The sequence below is a fragment of the Lissotriton vulgaris genome, chromosome 2_1 (assembly GCF_964263255.1).
Source record: "Lissotriton vulgaris chromosome 2_1, aLisVul1.2, whole genome shotgun sequence".
In the NCBI taxonomy this organism is placed as follows: Eukaryota; Metazoa; Chordata; class Amphibia; order Caudata; family Salamandridae; genus Lissotriton; species Lissotriton vulgaris.
The window spans coordinates 526,031,430-526,055,064 of record NC_141687.1 but is presented as its reverse complement, the minus strand read 5'-3'; the positions used below and the strand labels follow the sequence as shown (position 1 = coordinate 526,055,064).

At 45.6% G+C, this 23,635-nt stretch overlaps 1 protein-coding gene across 1 annotated transcript in view; it reads right to left on the bottom strand.

The window, feature by feature from the left end:
- The window catches only part of ITGAV (integrin subunit alpha V), a 372,076-nt gene that overhangs the window by 205,994 nt on the left and 142,447 nt on the right, over window positions 1-23,635 (bottom strand). The window contains exon 8 of the mRNA XM_086955459.1: window positions 7,073-7,117. Coding sequence (XP_086811585.1) covers window positions 7,073-7,117 — 45 coding nt within the window. The remainder of the gene's footprint in view (window positions 1-7,072; window positions 7,118-23,635) is intronic.

The following is a 23,635-nucleotide window of genomic DNA, read 5'->3' as shown; positions in this document are numbered from 1 at the left end:
GCAGGCCGTACGGACAGTGAGGTGGGACTATACTCCCCTGTTACCTACTACCTTTACCTCCCAACAGCCGCAGGAACCCGGATGGTCAGAGGAGCAGGAATCCTATTGGACCAGCCTGAATGAGGACGGCGGCCCCTTTAACACTGCAGCATAGAATGACGGCGCCCCGCCCATCAGGCACCCGGAAGGAAGCTCAAAGGTGAGCTCAGCAGAGGGGAAGACTGACAACGTTTCCCAGGAGGACGGAGAATCGAGAGAGGAGAACGCGGGAGAATCGCAAGAGGGTGGAAGAAGACGAGACGACGGATGTCCCGAACCAGAGACGAAGCCAGGAGGCCAACGATATCACGTCTCACCCCGCCACGCACCCACAGGAGGGGCGTGGCTACAACAGGTACGGGGCCGTGTGGCGGGTTGGGTGGCTCAACGGGTACAACCTACAGACTGAGTGTTCATCCCCCGTCAACTCCCCCCTTATACCCTTCCTACACGAGCACTCCCTTCCACTGAGAGTACGGAGGTCGCACCCGCACTGGTTTCCCTCACTCCCGGCCCTCCGTCTTATAATTTAGTATTGCTATCTGACGAGGTCTCTCTTTCCTTTGTTGCATATCCCGGAGTCGGAGACGAGGAGAGCCGAAGACAGCCCTGTGGATCCGGTGCTGCAAACTGGATACCCGAGGAAACCCCCTTTTGGCTCGGCAGCGTTTGCTCGTGAAAGACTAACGAGTCAACAAAGACGCAGTTATATCAAAATAAAACCCTCTTTAAGATCAATGATAAGAGACTCTGTATCTTCATTGTCTTCTCCCCCCTGGGAGCCCGAAGAGTCCCCCGAACAGAGCATAGCCGACCCCCCCTGGGACACGTGGTGTCAGAAGTGGGATCTGTAACATCCCCCATCTGCAGTGACAAGATGGACACCCTCATTGAGCATATAATAAAAGGGCAACAGAAGCTCGAGTGGGTCGTAGAGCGGCAGCTCGCCGCAGCCCAAGCAGATAGGGACTTGTTCAAGTCTTCCCTGACGGCCCAACTAGAAGGACTGAGTAATGTGACCCCCCCTGACAACGGGAGAAGCACGAGTACACTCTCCCCACCCCTCCGGCATTGCCTTACAAAAAAACATCCCGGGGGAAGACCCGGATGCGTTCCTCTTAAATTTTGAAAGGGCCGCCAGAGCGCTGGGATGGCCCGAGGACAAGTGGCCATTTTTTCTCGCCCCCCTCCTGACCGGAGAAGCCCAGTCGGCATATCAAGCCGCGAACGCCCTGGGAAACACCCCATATGCCGGGGTGAAGGAGGTGATATTGGATCATCTAGGCTTAGACCCGGAAGCCTAAAGAGTGAAGTTTCAGAAGGAAAGGGCCCTGCCGGGCGAGAACCCAAAGACTCTCTTCTTTCGTTTGCGTATGGCCTTCAACAAATGGCTAAAACCAGAGACGCGTACCAAGGAGGAAATCCTCAATAAGATTTACTTAGAACAGTTCATGGATGCCCTGCCGTATACCACACAGCGGTGGCTTCGCCAACACGTAGGACTGGATGTTGAACACGCCATCGAGATGGCTGCACAGTACGCCAGGGCCCAACCACGACTAAGTACTACCAAACCCGAAAAACCCGGCAAACCGCTCCCACCCCTGAAGCTGGACAGGAAACCAAGACCGTCATTCAAAACTCCGAAACCGAAAGCCTCCGGGATGATGTCACCCATGTTTAAAGGACCCCAATGCTATGAATGTGGGGAGTGGGGTCATATTGCCAGGATGTGCCCCGGGAAACGGCCCCCGGAAGAGCCGATGGAGGTCGGATATCTCCCAAAGACGGTGATGTATTCGGCCGGCTGGGCACTGCTTTTCACGTGAGTATGAGGATGAATGGTTTTAGGGTGAGGGCTCTTCTCGACTCGGGGTGTAAACAATCTGTAGTGCAGGTACGCTATGTCTTACCAGAACAGTATATACGGGAGGCTCAGGTGTATATCAGATGTGTTCACGGTGATGTGAAGCCATACCCCGTGGCTTTCATCTCGGTAGGGATCCCGAATAGGGACAAGCAGACCTTTAGGGTAGGAGTGGTGGATTCCTTGCCAGAGGACATGATTCTCGGCACAGATAATCCCGAATTCCTGTCACTCTTTAGGGAGACCCTTACCCCGAGTCCCTCAGAAACAGGGCATTCCTCTCCAGCCTTTCTAAGCCCCGATCCCTGGGAGATCGATAGGAGTTTCAGGTTCGCGCAGACAGAGGACAGAACCCTATATAATGATTGGGACAGTGCGCACCAAAACCAAGGGAACCCCTCCCCGACATACCCTTGGTTCCTGATCAAGAATGATCTGATCTATAGTGAGGCCCTGGAGAACAGCGCTTGTCAGTTGTTGGTACCCTCCTCATTCAGAGAGCAAGTGATGTTTTTCGCGCATGCCCACCTCACAGCAGGCCATGCCGGAAAGGAATAGACTACGGAGAGTATCATACGACACTTCTTTTGGCCAGGAATATACAGGGACGTGCAGGATTAATGCGCCAAGTGTGTGGTGTGTCAAAGGAAGAACACCCATCGACCCAGTGCAGCTCCTCTACAACCCATGTCTATCATTGGAGTTCCTTTCGAACGTGTCGGCATGGATCTCATCGGACCCTTACCACGATCTACTAAGGGGAATATATACGCTCTCGTAATAGTAGATTACGCCACCCGGTTTGTGGAGGCGTTCCCCTTGAGAACCAGTACCACTACTGCAATTGCTGAGAAATTTGTTGAATTGTTTTCACGGGTAGGGTTCTCTAAAGAAGTCCTGACGGACCAGGGTACCCACTTCACCTCTAAACTGATGCGAGAAGTATGTAAATCCCTAGGGATAAAACACCTGAAGACCTCAGTATATCATCCCCAAACTGATGGCCTCGTGGAGCGTTATAACCAGTCCCTGAAGTCGACCCTGAAAAAGATGTTATCCTCCGAAGGCACAAACTGGGACCGCCTACTACCGCTGGCCCTCTATGTGTTACGAGTACAGAAACAAAGTAGCCTGGGGTGTTCCTCATTCGAGTTATTATATGGCCGACTCCCAAGGTCCCTTCTTGAAATGACCAAATACTTGTGGGAAACGGAAGAGCTACAGGAACAGAAATCCATGCTAGAATACACTACCCAACTCGGGTCCAGACTAGGCAAACTAAGGAATCTGGCTCACTCCTGCCTGGAACAACACCAACACCGATACAAAAGGAATTACAACAAAGGCAAGAAGCTGCGAAGCATTGCCATAGGGAAATGGGCACTAGTGTTGCTTCCCTCCTTAAGCAGCAAGGCTAAAAACGAATGGCAGGGGCCCTTTCAGGTCATCGAAACTATCGGACAGACCACATACAGACTACGGATGTCGCCTAGCAAAACCCAGACATATCACATTAAGCTTTTGAATGAGTGGCTGGGTCCCCTACCCCAGGACTCACTTTGGAGTGAGGCGTACAAAGCGACCAACTCCACTGTGGATCAGCTAGTGGTGAACCCGGAGCTACCAGCCTCCTTGAGGGCCGAGCTGCAGGGGATTCTTCTGTCCTTTACAGACGTCTTTTCAGACCTTCCTGGGAGAACCAACATGATCGAAAATTGCATCGAAACCGCCCCTGAGAAATCAGTAAAGCAACGACCTTACCGAATCCCCGCGGCTCGCCGAGCAGCTGTACAGAAAGAAGTACGCGAGATGCTCCAATTGGGGGTGCTACGACCGTCCACTAGTCATTGGTCATCACCCATAGTCAGGATTCCGAAACCGGATGGGTCAAAGCGTTTTTGCATGGATTTTAGAGCTCTGAACGCAATATCAAATTTCGACACCTACCCGATTCCAAGAGTGGACGAGTTAATCGAAAAAATTGGGGATGCCCAGTACATCACCACCATAGACCTCACGAAGGGGTACTGGCAGGTGCCTCTTCGTGAGGAGGATCGTAAGAAGACAGCCTTCATTACCGACAATGGCCTATATGAATTTACCGTCCTCCCCTTTGGCCTTCATGGCGCCCCGGCAACTTTCCAGCGCCTCATGAATGCAGTATTACAGCCCTATACCGCGTTCAGCTCAGCCTACTTAGATGACAGTCATCTACAGTAAGGATTGGACTGAACATCTTCAACACCTGGGAACCATACTAACTGCTCTTAGGCATGCGGGCTACACATTAACTCAAAAAAATCCCGGGTAGCCTTCACCAGCGTCAAATATCTAGTGTATGTCTTGGGGGAAGGATCCATTGCTCCGCAATGTGAGAAAGTAAAAGCCATAGCAAACGTCCCTTTTCCCTCAAACAAAAGAGAACTGAGAGCGTTCTTAGGCCTCATCGGCTACTACCGCCGATTCATTGACAGGTTTGCGGAGAAGGCTGCCCCTTTGACAGACCTCCTGGGCAAGGAGAAAAAGAACCGAGAGATAACGAACCCCTCCCCAGAGGCTCTTTCTGCCTTCCACCAGTTAAAAACCTGTATGACTTCGGCCCCGGTGCTGATGTCCCCAGACTTTGAGAAACCCTTTTCTCTAGCCACTGATGCTTCAGGGGTAGGCATTGGGGCAGTCTTATCCCTAATAGGGGCCGACGGGCAGGAGCACCCAGTGTTATACATCAGCAGAAAACTCTTTCCCCGGGAGGGCAGATACTCTACCATCGAGAGGGAGGGTCTAGCGATTAAGTGGGCCGTGGAGAAGTTGCAATATTACTTAGAAGGGAAACCATTCATCCTCCATACAGATCACGCCCCATTGAAATGGATGCATCAGAACAGCAGCAAGAACGCTATGGTGTTGCGCTGGATCCTTTCATTGCAGCCGTACTCCTTTACGGTTCAGCATCGCAAAGGCAAAGAGAATGGTAGCGCGGATTTCTTGTCCCGAATGCCTCTTCTCCCCGAACGGGAGATGCCAGGGGGGGGAGGTATGTGACGGGGCAGGCCGTACGGACAGGGAACAATGTGCTTGGTGGGACTATACTCCCCTGTTACCTACTACCTTTACCTCCCAACAGCCGCAGGAACCCGGATGGTCAGAGGAACAGGAATCCTATTGGACCAGCCTGAATGAGGAAGGCGGCCCCTTTAACACTGCAGCATGGAATGACGGCGCCCCGCCCATCAGGCACCCGGAAGGAAGCTCAAAGGTGAGCTCAGCAGAGGGGAAGACGGACAACGTTCCCCAGGAGGACGTAGAATCGAGAGAGGAGAACGCGGGAGAATCGCAAGAGGGTGGAAGAAGACGAGACGACGGAAGTCCCGGACCAGAGACGAAGCCAGGAGGCCAACGATCACGACTCGCCCCGCCACGCACCCACGGGAGGGGTGTGGCTACAACAGGTACGGGGCCGTGTGGCGGGTTGGATGGCTCAACGGGTCCAACCTACAGACTGAGTGTGCATTCCCCGTCAACTCCCCCCTCATACCCTTCGTACACGAGCACTTCCTTCCACTGAGAGTACGGAGGTCGCACCCGCACTGGTTTCCTTCACTCCGGGCCCTCCGTCTTATAATTTAGTATTGCTATCTGACGAGGTCTCCCTTTCCTTTGTTGCATATCCCGGAGTCGGAGACGAGGAGAGCCGAAGACAGCCCTGTGGATCTGGTGCTGCAAACTGGATACCCCGAGGAAACCCCCTTTTGACTCGGCAGCATTTGCTCGTGAAAGACTAACGAGTCGACAAAGACGCAGTTATATCAAAATAAAACCCTCTTTAAGATCCCTGATAAGAGACTCTGTATCTTCATTGTCTTCTTAGCCCAGGGAGCCCGTAGAGTCCCCCGAACAGAGCATAGCCGACCCCCCCCCTGGGACAGATGGACAAGGTCTCCTTCATACATCATTATAAAATTATTAAGTGGTTGAGGGGTGCTATGTCTTAATGGAACCCAACTGATCAACTAATCTCAAGTAATGTCATTCCACATTATTTTGCAATACTTTGCAGGCAAAATGCAATGTGTGTGGGACTGTTTTACAATAGTACATTAAAAGTAAAGAATGTATGTATAGATAAGCATCAAAGCTCCATGCTTTTCAAAAACTAAAGTATTGCCATGTAGGATACAGGAGAAAAATCTCATTGCTCAAAGATTGCAGGATAGAGAAGAAACTCCAGAAGAAAATATGGCCATAATTCAACTAGGGGATTCACAAGTACTAATTTCTCTTGTATCAAATTAGTGCATTCAGTTGTTTTTCTTGGATTTCTAGCTGGCAGATAATACCATTACCCTTTTACAAACTTACCTTATCCATTTTTCTCGTTTATCTTAATGTGAGCCTGGCACCCTGCCCCATTTTTCTTTTGCATCTCCACCTCAATTCTCCATTTTTTTGGTTTATTAACTTGCCATATTCAGATGTTTTCTCCTTTATTTGTGGCCAATTCCCTTTCCTTCCAATTGCAGTTCTTTGTCACTCTGCCTAACCTACGGACCTTACAACTTTCTTATTAACTTTCTTTTTTTCCATCCATCTACTTTGCTTCTTTTCTCCTTCATGCTTTCAATTTAGGGTTGTGGTAGAAAAAGTAAAATAAAGACTACTGGAATCCGAAACCATTCTTACTAAATCCTTCAAAAATACGCAACCTTCCAATGTTTTACATTTTGTGAACTGCTGTAAAGGTTTTTGTGTTCTTTTACAATGCATTTTGATCCAAACTCTGTTCAGCATGCTGATTATTTGCCAAGATGGGCTTTCACCAAAACTGTTTCAGACAGTTTTGTTTCCTCAGTAATTTGATTATTTTCCTATAATGATATGCTACTGAAATATATATATTTACAACAGTATCAAGGTAACAAAACAAATGCAATACGAATATGTTCAATATGCTGAAAGGATAATATAGGTACAAAAGGGGGTGGTAATGGACGGAGCATCTGAACCAATCAAACACTCACACCCAGTCAAAAGATCTGGGTTTAATCCATCACCGTTCTTTAGCGCACTCTGCCACCCCAGTTCAGAGATGGCTATATGCAAATCAGTCTGACCCTGTGCCTCACCACCCCCTTTTGTACCGCGAAAGGATAATAGAAGCAGACAAACCTTCAGTTCCATCACCGTTAAAGTCTCCAACCGCAACAGAATATCCTAAAGAAAAAAAAGAAAAAAAAGAAAAACTTTGTTTGCAGTCCATACAATTATTTAACACTTTCTTGAATGAAAAAAACGAACCCAATCTACAACTAAATAATATTTTTCTCATGAATGCTAGCATTTGCTTTTAACAAGATGAGAAACCATAATTTCAGGGGTCGACATTTATGAAAAACCAGTTTCTTATGCTGTAATTTAAATCTTGTCTAACTTCCCACAATGGTTTTTTTTACCTAAAAAATATAGATGCAAAATCACAAACAAAACACTGTATATTTAATAGGTAAGTATTTCAAATCAAGTAATCCCCATTTAGAATTCAGAGCTGGAACTATATCAGCACTAATGTAGTTTCACTGGTGTTAAAAGGGAGCATCTGAAATATTTGATTACAGGTCTCAAATGAGGCATTTAATAACAGGAACAGACAAATGTTAACATATCATTGGTTTCTTCCTTGTAAAAGAGCCCCAATTCCAATGCAAGTTGAAAAGGCAAAAATATCTGCTTGAAATCTGCATCGTCAGTTCCTACAGGTTGACAAGTATAGAAAGCTGGCATCTATGAGCAGGAATCAAATTAATTTCCAAGCTGACATATCATCAATCAATAAACAAACTATTTGATAAGTATAAAGAAATGGTCTCTGAAAACAACAAACATTTTTTTTTGGGGCCTGATGGTCAAGTAATAATTTGGGAAACTCAAAGAAATTCAGCTTCCAAACTTAGGATATTAAGATGGAACAGGATTCCCCAAATTTCTAAGAAGTATGGAGAGCCTGTTTGGATGATGGAGAAGTCAAACTAGTAGTGAAATCTCTAGAGCTATGGATATTCACTAAATTACAGTTCAAGAACAGCCAGCCAAGGTTAGAATCAGATGGATCAGACTTGGGTTTTAGGCGGGGTGCCCCTATAAGGGAAGACAGAGCTGACAAGAAAGATAGATGATAATGAGGGCTATACCCATGATTCTCTTGGGTGTCCCATAGCTCTGCCTGGAAAAATCATATATGTCCAATAACCCATTGTGAAGAAATTAAGGAAAAATATATTACTTGATGATCAACATTTATGTTATGGAACAAAATGTATTCATATTATTTTTATCAATTGCCGATTAAATGCTACTAAGTATGATATAATCAACGCTTTATGAAGAAAAGTGTATTTTGATAGAGTTTAAGGTCAATCAGAGAATGGAAAACTCACCACAGTTAAAAATTCAAAACAAGTATGTAGATTGTGTAAAGATGAACTATACAGTTTTGATGCAGCAGGTCAAACACAAAACACATTTACACAGTAGAAAACATTTTACATTAAAAATTGGTCACACCCTCAGAATAGGAAACTTATTAGCGCTAAAAAACCCTAGTAGGAAACAAAATTATTTTAGCTACAGAGTGAGGCAGTTCACGAATTCAGCAACAGGTCAATTTCTAGAAATATTAATAAGTAAAAATTGACATGTGCCCAATTGCTAGAGAAGAACCCTTGTTTTGAGAGATCATATCGGACGTGATGGGGATTATCTGTGACACTCTAGAGCATATCAAAGGCCATCTTACACTTCAAACCAGCTGTCTTAAATTCAACACATCAAGGCACCAAGAAGCCAAGATGTAAGAAATACATGCCTGAGAAAAGAAGGGGACATATAGTCCAAATACACCATCTTGAAGTCAATTAAAAAAAAGTTAAAGGGTCCTCTAATTATCACTTGAGATTATTGCCTCACAAGTATGTCAAGTCCTTGAGCCGAGCAGGGCTTCTAGAACGAGTATTCCACTGATGGATACCATGCCTTCCTTATTATAACACAAGAGGTACACCTGCAGATTAAACTTCAATTGAAGTACTGTATGAAATAGAGGGGCAATTGCGTCAAATGACAACTGTTCAGGGCATGTACTTGAAATCAGCTTGAATTTGATCGAAAAGGGTAATTTGCATACTATCCTGCTAGGCCCATCACAACCTCACTGAGAATGAGTACAGCCAATAATATGTTCTCCTTTTCTGAGGGCAAATCAAGCAAAGAAAAAAAAATCAATCACACTAAACAATAGGCAAATAAGAATGTAATGCATAATGTTTCATTTACAAAGGATAGCATGCAGACTGAAAATTTAGTGTGCATACTGTTACATAATGCAACGAAAAGAAATACCAAAAAAGTGATACAAAAAATGAAATAGTAGCAGATTAAACAAGCTATGAGGCTTGCTAGTACAATAATGTATGCCTACTCACAAGCATTAATTGGTTACTTAGTACACCTAGAATAAGAATAAAAAGGCATAAATACCCAAGCAGTGTTAACATTACAAAATGCAAATACTGATAATCTATAGTGAATACTTTTTAAACATACGGATACAAATAAAAGCTCATATCACAGATACAAGGCTCACTGAATTTGGGACACATAATTGTTGCAAAGGTTGCACTCTTGTTACAGTCTTAGAATGACACAAACTAACATTATACTGATGAAAAGGTTATAAGCAGTAGTCGTTCTAAAGACTGAACCTCTTTGTTAAAAAATCTGTGATGCATTCCTTTGATAATTTAGGGGATGAGGAATATTTCCCTACAGGCATGGCATCCCAGATAAACACATCCAGAACCAAATTCTACGAATTCTTATCATAATTTATACATTTTGGGTAGTCTTAGAGGCAGAATTAGTTTGAATAATGACTACTTTTTCTGTGATGTGAATGTTACAAATAGCATTATCCATCTCCTTTCAGATTGTCTGCTTTTCTTGAACGAGGGGAAAAATTCTTACACCAGTCTAAGAAATAGTGAGTATTGACCTGACAAGAAGAATTAGCCACTTTACTCACAATTAAATATCTTGATATCGGAATTGTAATGACAATATATGAATTCCAAAAAGAACTTTCCTATCTTAATGTCAGAATATGTAATGCTTACTGTATTTTTCAATGCACTTACTATGATATGCATGCTTAATTCCAGTTTCATAGCCTATTGTTTCATTGTAATACTAGATTGTATGATCAAATGTACAGACTACTGAATGAGTGTCAATTTAGTGACATGGCAAACTGAACAAATGCAATATTTAAATTTTATGATATTTGATCTTGGAGGAAAGTGCCTTTCTATGAAATGTATATTATTTTGTTTTAAATTTCTATAAGAAACATTTAGAAAAAACATTTCAAATATGCTGACAAAGATATCTCCAGGATGGCTAGAGGAGGCCAACTGCAATTTGGGCATTTGGTATGCATCAAAGTAGCTGACCCAAGGGCTAAATGTACTGCAGGTAGGAGAACGTAGTGGTAGCGGTTTCCTTTGAATCACAGCATCCCGTTTATTGTTACTTATTTTGTTCAACCCATAAACTTTAGGAGAGAAGTGGGCGTGACATCATCCAAGTGGTTTATATCATCTTACATCACCTTTAAAGACACAGAAAAAAAACGTAAAAGTGGTGTTTGAAATGGAACCAATACAATTCTGTTCTGAAATAAGCATGTGCCCTATAAAAAAAAGAATATAATTAATCAGTATGGGAGTGCAACTAGTAATTTTTAACAATCCAGTGGATTGCCATCTTTAAAATTGTTAAATGATGTAACTGAAGAAATGTGTGGGCTATTATTAATGACACAGAGGGCTGCAATGTGCAGTAGAAGGGGACTGTGTTGCCCATAATGAGCAAATTAATGCAAATTAGGTTCATTGGGTCAGGATGCTTGCCTAGCCCAGCCAATACTATCTGATATGCAAGTTTTCAGTGGGAGATTTGATATGGTGCCCAAGGAGTGAGACCAGGGGGCAAGGGCCCGGGAAGTGGAGAAGTTGCAGTGGGCTAAAATAACATTTCAATGAAGTGTTAAAATCTAATCATACTTATTGACCTTAATGGCCTGTTCCACCATATATCTGCTACACAATTGGCAGTTACCCAGATGACTGCCAGGGGCAATACTCCAACCTGTTTCGAAAAAAGGCAATACTGACCATACAGCTGACAGGCGTGACAGCATTGTCAGAAGTAGAAACTAAGACGTACACTGAATTAATACTAAAGGATCATGATACTGAGGCAACTGAAAATCTACTCGTACACATTGCTTAAACAGATTGAGACCTCAGTGTAGCAAGTGAGACAGTTTAATTTCTTTCCTCAATGAAGGGATACATTAAAGTAATGTATTACTATTCACCTGTTTTTAGAATAGAAGTGTGTCTTTAATAGGGTAGACTGCCAGGTTGTGGGATCCCCCCAAAAATGTATGCGTGTCATGTAAAGTTTATAAACTTTGACTCAGGTGAGACTGAGTGAAGCTGGTCCAGAAAGAGTCCATTTGAGCAAAAATATCCTTCTAACCTAATAAGGGCTTAAAACAGGAGTTGTCATGGCACCCCTCATGTTTAACTTATCTATAGCTGATACGGTCTGCACCATTAGTAAAGTACGTTCTTTTCCTCAATTAGCTGAGAGTTATCTAAGATTCTTCAATATGTAGATTCCGCTGTTTGTTGGACCAAGTTTCCATTATTTTACAACATTTGCTCTCGGCACCAGGCAAGTACAGTCATTTTTTTATTTTTTATTATTGCAGAATTAGAGACAAGACCTCAGAATAGGCCAACCAGTACACTTATGGCATCACAAACATGAAAGTGACCGGTATATCGTACACAGCCATTTAGCCCACATCCCGGAGGCTGGGCGGCGCGCCAGGTCTACCCTTCTCAAGAAGATGCTTCCGTGTACTCCTTTCCCAGGTATTCGGTCAGCTTCACCGTTCAGTATCTGCTTTTATCCCCCTAAGATCCCTCCCTCCACGCACCAACCAGCAGACTCAGAGTTCTCATGGGGATACCGTCAACAGCTCTTACCCTTTCCGATGCAGTCCCACCCATATCACTCCAGAGTCCTCCTTCCAGAACCCCCTAGTAGTACTGCCAGGATGCCTGCCTACTTTCTCAGGAGCCCCCACATCCTGGGTCAGTCCTAAGTTTTATCCTCCGATTCTACTCCGTGTCGCTATGCTGAACTACCTCCCTCAAAAACGCCCTCCTCCCCCCCAACTGCTGCTAATGCGGGCCTACTAAATCTGTATTAACTCTGGGGCTCGCCACTCATCAGGAGTTGTTTGCAATCACTAAGTGTACATGGAATCCTCATCGATTATTGCTCCTCCACTTCATCCCCTATCATGTAATCACGCAATGCCTGAACCACCATCTCCCAAGCCCTCGCCATTTCCAAGCAGCTCTCCTTGCCTAGTCTAGTAGCCTGCCGCATTCTGATAATGCTTTCACAACCTGACCATTTCAACAGCTCATTCATCCATCTCCTCACTGATGGGCCTTCTCTAGATTTCCAGTGCCAAGTTATCTCTCTCTGAGCTAACATGAGTCCCAGATCAATAAATGTACTCGTAATTTTCGTTTTCTTAGTATGAGGGAACCAGAGCAGTAGACATGCTGCCATATCAAAGTCCACCTCCCTATCTGTTACCGCATTCAAGAGTTCCCCCACTTCCGGCCAGTACGTCCCCAGTTTCGAACACCCCCATAACAGGTGATCCAAGTCAACCTCGGGTGCCAAGCATCTTGGGCACATTGCGTCCAGCACTCGGAAGTATCGCTTTATCCTCTCCGGGGTCAGGTATCCCCTATGTACTATAAAGAAATGCACCTGCTGAAACCGTGCGTTTCTTGTACCCTTCCACGTCCGCCTCAGGACCTGGCCCCAGACAGAGTCCGGTATTGGCTTGCCTATACTGTCCTCCCATCGCGACTTCAGAGCCAGCAGTGGTACCAGCCCCTCATTCAACATTCTCGTGTGGAGGCAAGTTACCGCTTTAGTAGTGCCCGCGGCCATCACCACGTATTGGCATGCCATGGTCACTTCCGGCTCGGCAAGCCCTTCCCTCCAATGCTTTTGCATCGCTGCCACCACCACCACGTGCAATAGAAAGGTACCGTCCGGCAAGCCAAACTGCTCCTGCAACGTCTGATAGGGAACCAACACTCCATCAATGTACAGATCCCCCACCATCTGTAAGCCCAGCTCCTCCCATTCCAGAAGCTGCGACCAATCGCCCCCATGCGGCAGCGCGGTCAGCATCCCCAGCGGTATCTCCGGTGCATATGGCCGGTCTCTTTTCGCTCTTTTCCGACTCCTTTGCCAGCACAATTTAAGCGTCCTTTCCTCCACCGTAAGATCTCTCGAGTCCAATTTCTGTTGCATGATTCTATAAGATAGGATACACTTTTGGATACCAGTACCGCGGTCACTTTCAGGACCCCTAAATTCTCTAGCAACATTCTGCGTTAGTATCTGCAGTTGTGCCGCCAGGTAGTACAGTTCAAAGTCGGGGACTGCCATCCCCCCCTCAAACTTAGGCCTAGTCAGGATATCCAACGCCACCCTATGCCGGCCATGGCCCCAAAAGAAGCCAGTCACCAGCATCTTCAGTTCCTTAAAGACCCGCTGTGGGATCCACACTGGCAGTGTTCGGAAATAGTAAAGCAGCCGCGGAAGCGCCACCATCTTCAACAATGCCACTCGGCCCAAGACCGACAGAGGGAGGGAGGCCCAGAATTCCATGCTGCCCTTCAGTGCGCGAATGCAACGCCCTACGTTCCCCTCCAAGAGGTCCGCAGCTTCGTGGTAAATGCGCACCCCCAGGTAGGTGAAGCCGGAGGGCTCCCACACTACCTCCCTCGCTAGTGGGGGACAGGGCGTACTGGCCCGCAATCGGAATATACAGGTCTTAGTCCAATTTACCTTAAGGCCTGACAACCGACCGAATCTAGCTAGCATATTCACTGCTCCCTCTAGGGATCGTCCAGCGTCTGCTAGGTACAACAGCAGATCATCAGCGTATAATGATATATAATGCGACTTTGGCCCCTGCGCGATCCCACTGTACATGGTGCCTGACCTCGCCTGTGCCGCCAGCGGCTCCATCGCCAGTGAGAACAGCAGGGGGGACAGTGAGCAGCCCTGTCTTGTCCCTCTACAAACAGGGTAAGCCGAAGATACGAGCGGCCCCAGGCGCACCCTTGCCCTTGCTGACGTGTAAAGCACCCTCGTCCATCTCCAGAATCCTTCCCCGATTCCGAATTTCAGCAACACCTCATCTAGATACTACCACTCGAGGCTATCGAAAGCTTTTTCGACATCGACTGCTAACACCACGGAGTCAAGAGCCGAGGTCCTGGCACCATCCAAAATTCGGACCAGAAGTCGTATATTCCTAGTCGGGATAAATCCCGCTTGGTCTCTATGCACTAGTGTGGTCATGTGCGGCAGTAACCTGGTAGCCAGGATACGACTCAAGATCTTATAATCCACCGTCAGCATAGACAAGGGTCGGTAGGATGTCACATTCAACGCATCTTTGCCCGGCTTCAACAGTGGTATTACTAGCGCCTCCCTCATTGACTCAGGTAGGTATCCCAATTGCTTTGCCTCCGAATACACCACCAATAGTTTTGGTGCTAGGGTGTCAACAAATTTGGCATAGAATTCTATTGGTAAGCCGTCCACCCCTGGGGTTTTATTTCGAGCCATCTGTTTAATAGCCACTCTCACCTCTGCTAGCGTTATGGGACCTCCTAGTTCCTTCGCTTCCTCGCTGTCCAGCACCGGTAGTGGGATCAAGGCCAAGTGGTCGCCTATCTCAGATTCCCCCCGCCTCCAGGTGGCATTCATATAGTCCCGTATAATAGGACTGAAAGCACGCCAGAACTGCTGATTGCGAGTAGACTACCCCCCCCCCTCTGCTCTTATACTCCTGATCGGACACCCCCTAGGCTCCGGATCGGCCAGCTTGGCAAGGAGTGTTCCCACTTTATCTCGTTCCTCATGCACCTTAATGTTGTACAACTTATAGTCATAGCACCGCAGCCGTTCAGTCTCAGTTGCCACTACCTCCTTAGCTTCCACCAGTCGTTCCTGTAGATCCGGCCGTTCTGGCCTCTGCTGTTCCAGGCCCCGCAACACCACTTCCGCTTTCGCCAGATCATTCAGGACAGCCGTCCTCGCATTCGAGAATCTACCCATGCACACGCCTCTCACCACCACTTTCATCGCATCCCACTCTACTGATCGTGACGTGGCTGAGCCCTCATTCTCCGCAAAGTAGCAGTCAATGCCCTGTTGAACCGTGTCACTGAACAACAGATCCTCTAGTGTTTCAGGTCTCAGCCGCCATGAGGGGACCGCCGACCTCGCCTGTTGCCACTGCACTGATACCAATAAGGGGTTATGATCCGATAAGGTCCTGGTCAAATATTCAGTATGAGTCACCACAGTCGCCAAGGTGCTACTACACAGCACCGAGTCTAGTCTAACATGCAATTCGTGTATTGCAGAAAAGTAGGAGTAATCCCTCATCTCAGGATGCTGCTCCCTCCACACATCAATCAGTCCCCACTTCTCCTGCCAATCTTTCCTGTGAGCTGCCAGCCTGCGCACTGGGGAGTCGGCTAATGGCGGATGCGACCTATCCAGTGCTACGTCAGCAGTGCTTAAATTGTGCCGGTGCTTTCCGGTGCTTAGCACCGGCACTTATTTTTCAGGGCCGGGTCTACACGCACGGCAGGCTGCACGTTGACACATATAATGACATGATTTAATAATAAATTAATTACACATACTGACTCTAACTCGGAGTGGGCACAATGGTGCCAAGTGTTGTTCTGGGTCTCCTGCGTTCAGCGTGTTGAGTGTGAATGTGAGCCGAAGCAACATCAAAGTAATTACTGCATCATCATTATTCTAATGCTACTGATCATGTGATGGCGTCATCTTGGCGGCGGCGGCGGCGGCGGCGCCCGTGCACGGCCCTTTGTTCAGTGAACTGTTGCTGGTGGTGGGGTGGGCGGAACTCGGAAGCAGTACTGGGCGGGAGTCAGAAATTAATTGGGTAGTTTGGATTTGACTGTGTGCGCGCTGCGTGCAGATTTATTATTTCTGCTTACTGCTGCCACGCTCTGAATGGCACACCCGCAACCCACGAGTTAGAGAAGCCCGGCCACATTGAGAGCAGGCAGCACCACCAGGGGCCTATCAGTTAGTGAAAACAGTGCCCGCAGCCCCGGCCCACGACAAGTGTAACTGTCTGTAAGTATATATTAAAGTAATAACTTAAATAGCAGTCAGACTCAGAGACGTCATGCCACATACTACGACATGCCCAGTGGTGGCGACGCGTGTCGGGCACCGAGGTTGTGGTAGCTCCGGCTCCATCCACAAGATTCCATGACGGCGACACACTCCCAGTACTGCGCACTCCACTGTTCCTGGCCCTGATCCGGCCCACGGTACACTTTTTTTATTCATCATTATGTCAGGATATGTTAGTTAAGTTGTTAAAGAAGGAAAGGCCCTGCTATCCTTCCTCCCAACTTTTGAATTCGATGATAGTGCATGCTCCTGCCTGGGCTCAGCTGGCTTGGCCTAGTAGCGGCCGCCAGCCGGACCTGTGTATATATAGCCCGGGCCCACCCCACGGTACGCATAAAGAAATTTGTTAAATGCCAGTATGACGAGGCGGGGTGTGTTTGATGAAGGCGGCTCTCCTCACACCTGAGATCTCCTCACTCACACAAAGTTCATTTGTGCCCACTCTCTGCCACGTGCCTTTGTCTCTCCTGTGTGTTCTTGGCAGAGCCTGTCACTTCCCTTCCTCAATTGTCCCTCGTCCCACGCACCTCGCCCAGAGATTGCGCTGTTTTCTTGAATCCCCCAAAGTTGGCATTTTTGAGTGAGTGGGAGGGATGTGAGATTCTAAGCAAGAAATTAAAGGGGCTGTGCAGCAGGCAGCGTGGCACGCGCATATTTTTTTCCAATTGCCACGCCCGCACCCCACGAACCATGATAAGCATGACGACATTGAGGGTTGAGGGCAGCCAAGCAGCAGCAACACGTGCAGCACCATTACGTTATTCTGATGGCAGAGTAATAGCTCTTGAATTAAGAATGATTTGTGTAGTAGAAGTGTGTAGTATCCTCGTGCATTGTCTCGTGCACGTCCGCCGCATGCATTGGAACTCGGAATCTCTAGTCGGGGATTCCGTCCTGTCCTGTGTAGCGGTTGGCGTGGGTTCCTGATATCTCCTACTTAACCTGCGAATAAACCTTACCTATTATCACTTCTTCGTGTGGAGTCCTCCTTCCCCATCAGGATCTTTCACTGGCGACGACGAGGAAACGCACCCAAGCGATTATTGGAGCCCACAGCCCCGGATCTTCCGGACAAGATTACCGTTGATGACTTTGAACCTGCTATTTACTCCTCGCACTCTGTCGAAGTCTCCCTATCCTCTTATCAACATCATCCTGAAAATCCCGTATTTTCAGCTGCTGTGGTGAGACTTTTATCTATTTAACAATATTTTAGCCCTTTCGCCTGCCTTTTAAACTAACGCATGCGCGTCCCCTCGCGCTGGAACAATTCAACTTGTGCTCATTGGCCATCTCGCGCATCTCATCTCCAGCATCACAGCGCATGCGCATAAGCTTCTCTCTTTCTTCGTGTCGTCACAGAGACAGCTCTGAGGCAGAGGGAGCGCCAGCACAAGCAAGCTCCACATTCTACGTTCTCATTGCATCACAAAGGCAGAGTCAGCACATGTGAACTTTGTTTTCTCTAGTCACTCGCCTTTGTGACATCACAATGCTGTTCCTGTAGGTTGGATTTCTCTGCAGAGAAAAGAACTAACATTGTCTTTCTTTGAAAGTGGCTAATATCTTTTTCAACCTATTCTCAAGTTGTTTATGACATCATATTGCTCTTTTTGCCAACAATGGAAAGTTTTAATGCACCTCCACCTTTCTTAGCTAGTCCAGGTGAACCCCCCCTGGAGTGGAAACAATGGCGTGAAGGTTTTGAAGCCTATCTGGAAGCTATAGGTGGAGAGAATTACACTGACAAACGAAAACTCGCTATTCTCAAGCATTCTTTAGGTGCAGAAGGAAGACAAATCCTCTCTCACCTTCCTTCTCTTACTTTGGATAACTCATCAGAGGAAGAAATTGATGTGTACGAAAATGCCATCATGCAATTAGATAAGCAATTCATCAAAAAAGTCAACGAAGTTGTTGCTCGCCACAAGTTTCTTAGTAGACAACAACTTTCTATTGAACCCATTGATTCCTTCGTCAAAGATTTGAGAATTCTCGCTGCCAAATGTAATTATCAACAATTTCAAGATCAGATGATCAGAGACCAGCTGGTGCATAATGTCTCCGATGTAAAACTTCAAGAGAAGCTACTTGATGCAAAGGATTTGTCCCTTTCAAAAGCCCTTGACATTGCACACCGATTCGAGGATATGAAATTAGGCATCAAGGAGTTATCCGACAAAAAACCAAAAGAATCTTCTTTAGAAAAACCCAATGTTTCTGTGGTTCAAACCGTCAAGAAGAATCCAACTGAATCTTTTCACAACAAACCTACCTTTCCTTCTTCGTCGTATCAAGGTCTCAAAAAAGATGTAGTTTGTTTCAAGTGCGGTTTTCCTGGCCACGTTGCAACTGACAAGAGATGTCTCGCCATTGGACAATTTTGCAATTATTGTAAATCCAGAGGTCATTTTGCCAGAATGTGCAAGAGTCGCAACAGATCAAAGAATTTTTCTTCTGATTCCAGACGTCCCAGATTCTCTCAAGTCCAGGCTGTAGACAGTGATGACGATGTTTATGATGACATTTGCACCGTTTATGAAGTCGGAGAAGAGAAAAAAGACTCACCGTACTGTATGCTTCAAATAGGGTCCAAGTCCATAAAAGTTATGGCAGATTCTGGTGCAAAGTACACATTGATTGGTGACGATGTTTTGTTAAGAGAATTTCCAGAAGTTATGTCTTTATTTCCCTCTGACATAAAACTAAGGGGTTATGGTAAAAAACCCATCGAGGTATTTGGGTACTTCCACTCCACTCTATCATTTAAGGGCAAGTCAATTCCTGCTAAAGTATATGTTGCAAAAGATGGGTCATGCTTGTTAGGCTGGCCACAACAAAGAGAGTTAATGATGAAACTTGATCCCAATCATCCGGATCAAGTTCTAGGATATTCTGATTTTATCAATTCTGTTGATGTGTCTTCAGACAACAAATGGGAAACTGTTTTTCCGCTGGTCTTTTCCTCAAACTTGGGTTTGCTTAAAAATTTTAGTCACAAAATCGTTCTTAAACACAACGCCATTCCCAAGGTACACAAGGTACGCAACATCCCTTTGGCCTTAAGAGAGTCCGTTAAAAAAGAGCTTAAAAGATTATGTGATTTGGATGTAATCGAGGAAATTGAATCCTCTGAGTGGCTTTCGCCTGTAGTTGTCGCCCATAAACCCAATGGGAAAATTCGTCTTTGTGTGGATATGCGCGATCTAAACTCCAATGTGTGGGTTGATAGGCATCCTCTACCTAACATCGGAGAGATGTTCTCTAAACTGAAGGATGCATCTATCTTCACCACATTGGATTTGTCCAACGCATATCATCAGATAGCCCTTCATGAAAACAGTAAACATCTGACATCGTTCATTACCACTGAGGGTGCTTACAGATACAAGAGGATGCCTTTTGGCTTGGTGTCTGCATCCTCAGTGTTTCAGCGTGCCATGCACAATTTGTTTAAAAATGTCCCTAATGTATTATATTTTCAGGACGACATATTAGTTTTCGGCAAAAATGAATGTGAACACTCTGAAATTCTATTCAAGGTTTTGTCCATTCTTCAAGACAATGGTCTTACCCTCACCAAGGAAAAATGTAAATTTGAAAAAGCTTCTGTAGACTATTTAGGCCATTCCATCAGTAAAGAGGGTATTTCCCCCAAGTTAAGTCTAGTTAAAGCCATTGAGAATGCTCCTGAGCCAACCAACAAGGATCAGCTCAGATCCTTCCTCGGTTTGGCCGAGTATTATGCAAAGTTCATTCCTTCCTTCTCAGATAAGACCTCGCACTTACGAAAGTTAATGAAAAACCAACAACAATTTATTTGGGATGACAATTGCAAGACTCAATTTGATTTTATAAAGAAATGTATTATTTCCGCCCCTGCTTTATCACCTTTTGACACCAATTGCAAATCTTTTATCGTCACTGATGCAAGCAATGTTGGCCTTGGGGCGGTGCTGATGCAGAAGCAAAATTCTGGTTTTGTCACCATTGCTTTTGCATCAAGACCGTTACGTGGTGCTGAAACTAAGTATTCCACTTTAGAAAAAGAAGCTTTGGCTTGTTGGTGGGGGATCGAATATTTTCGCAGGTATGTGTATGGCACTGATTTTATTGTGCGCTCTGATCATCGTCCCCTGGTTGATCTTTTTACGACCAAAGGTTGTAGCAAAGCCACTTCCAGGATTGCGAGATGGCAGTATAAGCTACAAGATTTTCATTTCTCAGTCAAATATATTCCCGGTGCCAAAAATGTCCTTGCCGATTTCCTTTCCAGGTTACCTGTTGAAGATGACAATCATGTTGCCCCTGATAATGACCCTGACAAAGTTGTGTCGATATGTGAGGTATCCAATGGTTGCATCCGAGAAGATGATTGGGTTCTGGCTTGTAGTGATGATCGTGATTATTTAGACGTTTTATCTTTTGTCAAAAATGGTTGGCCTTCAAAGAACAGTCTATCTTCTAGCATTCTGCCATACTTTCATGTTGCACAAGAACTTTCTGTCCAAGGTGATACTTTATTGAGGGGTTTGCTTTTGGTTGTACCTCATGATATAAGAGACACTGTGTTAGATATGGCTCATGAGGGTCACCCGGGCATGTCCGGTATGAAAAGAAGGATAAGAAGCGAATTTTGGTGGCCCGGTGTCGACAGGTGTATTGAAAGAAAGGTTAGATCTTGTATCGAATGCTGCGTGAGTGACAAATCACAGAAACCTATAAAATATCAGCATGACTCCATCTCGAGGCCCTCTAAACCCTGGGAGTGTGTTTCCATTGACATTGCTGGTCCAATGTCTTTGGGTCGTAGCCCTGTCTATGCTATTGTTTTAATAGACCAATTCTCTAGTTGGCCTGAAGTAAGATTTGTTCCTCATGTATCTTCCAGAGTCATTATTGACTTCCTAAATTCCGTTTTCGAGAAGGAGGGTTTTCCTACTTCCATGCTATCAGATAATGGCACCCAGTTCACCTCCGTAGAGATGAAATCCTTTTGTTGCAACCATGGCATTTTACACAAACGCTCTTCTGTGTATTATCCTCAAGGCAACGGAATGGTTGAGAGGTGGATTAGGGTGCTCAAAGAAGCTTTACAACTTGCTGTATGCAATGGTGTGAATTGTTATGATGCGGTTAGAAAACTATTGTGGAGTTACAGGAATACTCCAAGGTCTGTGGGGGATTTATCTCCTTTTGAAAAGATGCGAGGGAGGAAGGGTGTGTGTAACATGAGTCAGCCCTGGATGAGGGATCTTGTCGATGGCAAGTTCAGGAAACTTGATACTTCAGTGATTCGTAACTATTCCAACAATCCCTGCAAGGTTGGTGATTGGGTACGAGTGAGGAAGTCTGGTTTTATCAGTTCAGGTATGTCACGCTTTTCCGATCCCATGTTAGTTATTAGAGTGGGCAGACAAGTTGTGGAACTATCAGACGGTAATGTGTGGAGTCTTTCCAAAGTTGTTAGGGTTCCGTCCCTTTGTGTGAGACCGTCTTCTCCTATTGACATTTCCTCCCCCAACCATACCGGAACCTCTCACTTTCCCGACAAATGCCACATACCTTCAACCTCTCATCCGCAACGTCCCGTTCCCATGTCCTCCTGCAGATTGGATACCCCCCGTCCAAGGAAACCACCTGTGTGGCATAAAGATTACAATGTTGGCAAATAAGTTTTCTCTGTATCAATCTGTAATGTTGTTTTATCTCTGATGTTGTTTGTATATATCTTGGATGTTGTGTTTTTCTTTTTCTTTTCTAGTAAGGGGGATGTGTAGTATCCTCGTGCATTGTCTCGTGCACGTCCGCCGCATGCATTGGAACTCGGAATCTCTAGTCGGGGATTCCGTCCTGTCCTGTGCAGCGGTTGGCGTGGGTTCCTGATATCTCCTACTTAACCTGCGAATAAACCTTACCTATTATCACTTCTTCGTGTGGAGTCCTCCTTCCCCATCAGGATCTTTCAAAGTGTTCCATAACTTTTTTAGAAAAACGTTTTCGGCTAAACTAGGGTGCATGCTGCTGTATCATTTCTTCCACGTAGTTTATTTGAGTAGCATTAGACGACATTTAAATGAGGTTTACATGTGTCACAATTTAATTTACCACGACGAAGAACGTTACAGAATATTTAACTTGAGTATAATGACTCAGGTATTTTCGATGCTCAGTTAGGAAGAGACCACAGGTCTGAATCACAAATAATTTTTTCCTTTTCCTAGAGTAAATGGTACTTGGAGTAACTGTGAAAAACGACCGGAAAAACCATTGACAACTTTGCACATTACCTAAACAGCACTAGGCGCTACAGTGCCTCATAACGAGACCACTTACTGTGCCTTCACTCGGAGCTAGCTTACACAGTTGTATCTTTGTAATGTGGGCTCATTGATTTAATAAACCATACTCAATTTAACATTCGCACGTTTCTAGTTTTTTTAACCCTTTAATGAAAGGAACCACGCCCCAGTGTCATGTAAAAAAAAAGCAGTTATGCTGCTACCCACTGGAAGCTGGTCGTTTTATGAATGTGTTAATGAGCTCAGAACTTGTGTGGCAGCTGCGGGTGTTCATGTTATCTTTTTTTTCTTCTGCAGCCCTTGAATAATGTATCTGCATATTTTCAAGCTGTGCATAGTGTGCAATATGTATTGTTGTGATGCGCTCTGTGCGACCAGTTGTGCTCACTATCTGTCAGCATTCACAAAGTGATACTTGTCCTCACCAGATCAGGTTTAACCAGGTGTTTAAGCTGAATTGTAAAATGCAAACTCTATAATTTCCTTTCTGAATTGATTCCACTATCTGACACATTTTTTGCGAGGGTCTGGGCGCTGACGAGGCGGGATGTCTTTGATGAAGACGGCTCTCCTCACATCTGAGATCCCCACACTCACACAAAGTTCATTTGTGCCCACTCTCTGCAACGTGCCTTTGTCCCTCCTGTGTGTTCTTGGCAGAGCCTGTCACTTCCCTTCCTCAATTGTCCCTCGTCCCACGCACCTCGCCCAGAGATTGCGCTGTTTTCTAGAATCCCCCAAAGTTGGCATTTTTGAGTAAGTGGGAGGGATGTGGGATTTAAAACAGATTTAAAAGTTATGATTCCCTTCCCCAGCCACCTGGATGGTAATAGGCTAAATATCAAAGACCAGAAAATGAGTGTAACAGATCTTGAGCGTTATATTTTTTTAACGTCCCTTTTCTATGTCAGTAGACTTTTCAAGGTGTCATCGTTCTGAGCATTGCTGAAATTCATCTGACTTTTCGCAGTGCCAGTTGAGGATATGGAAGAAGCTAATAGAGTAAGTGGGT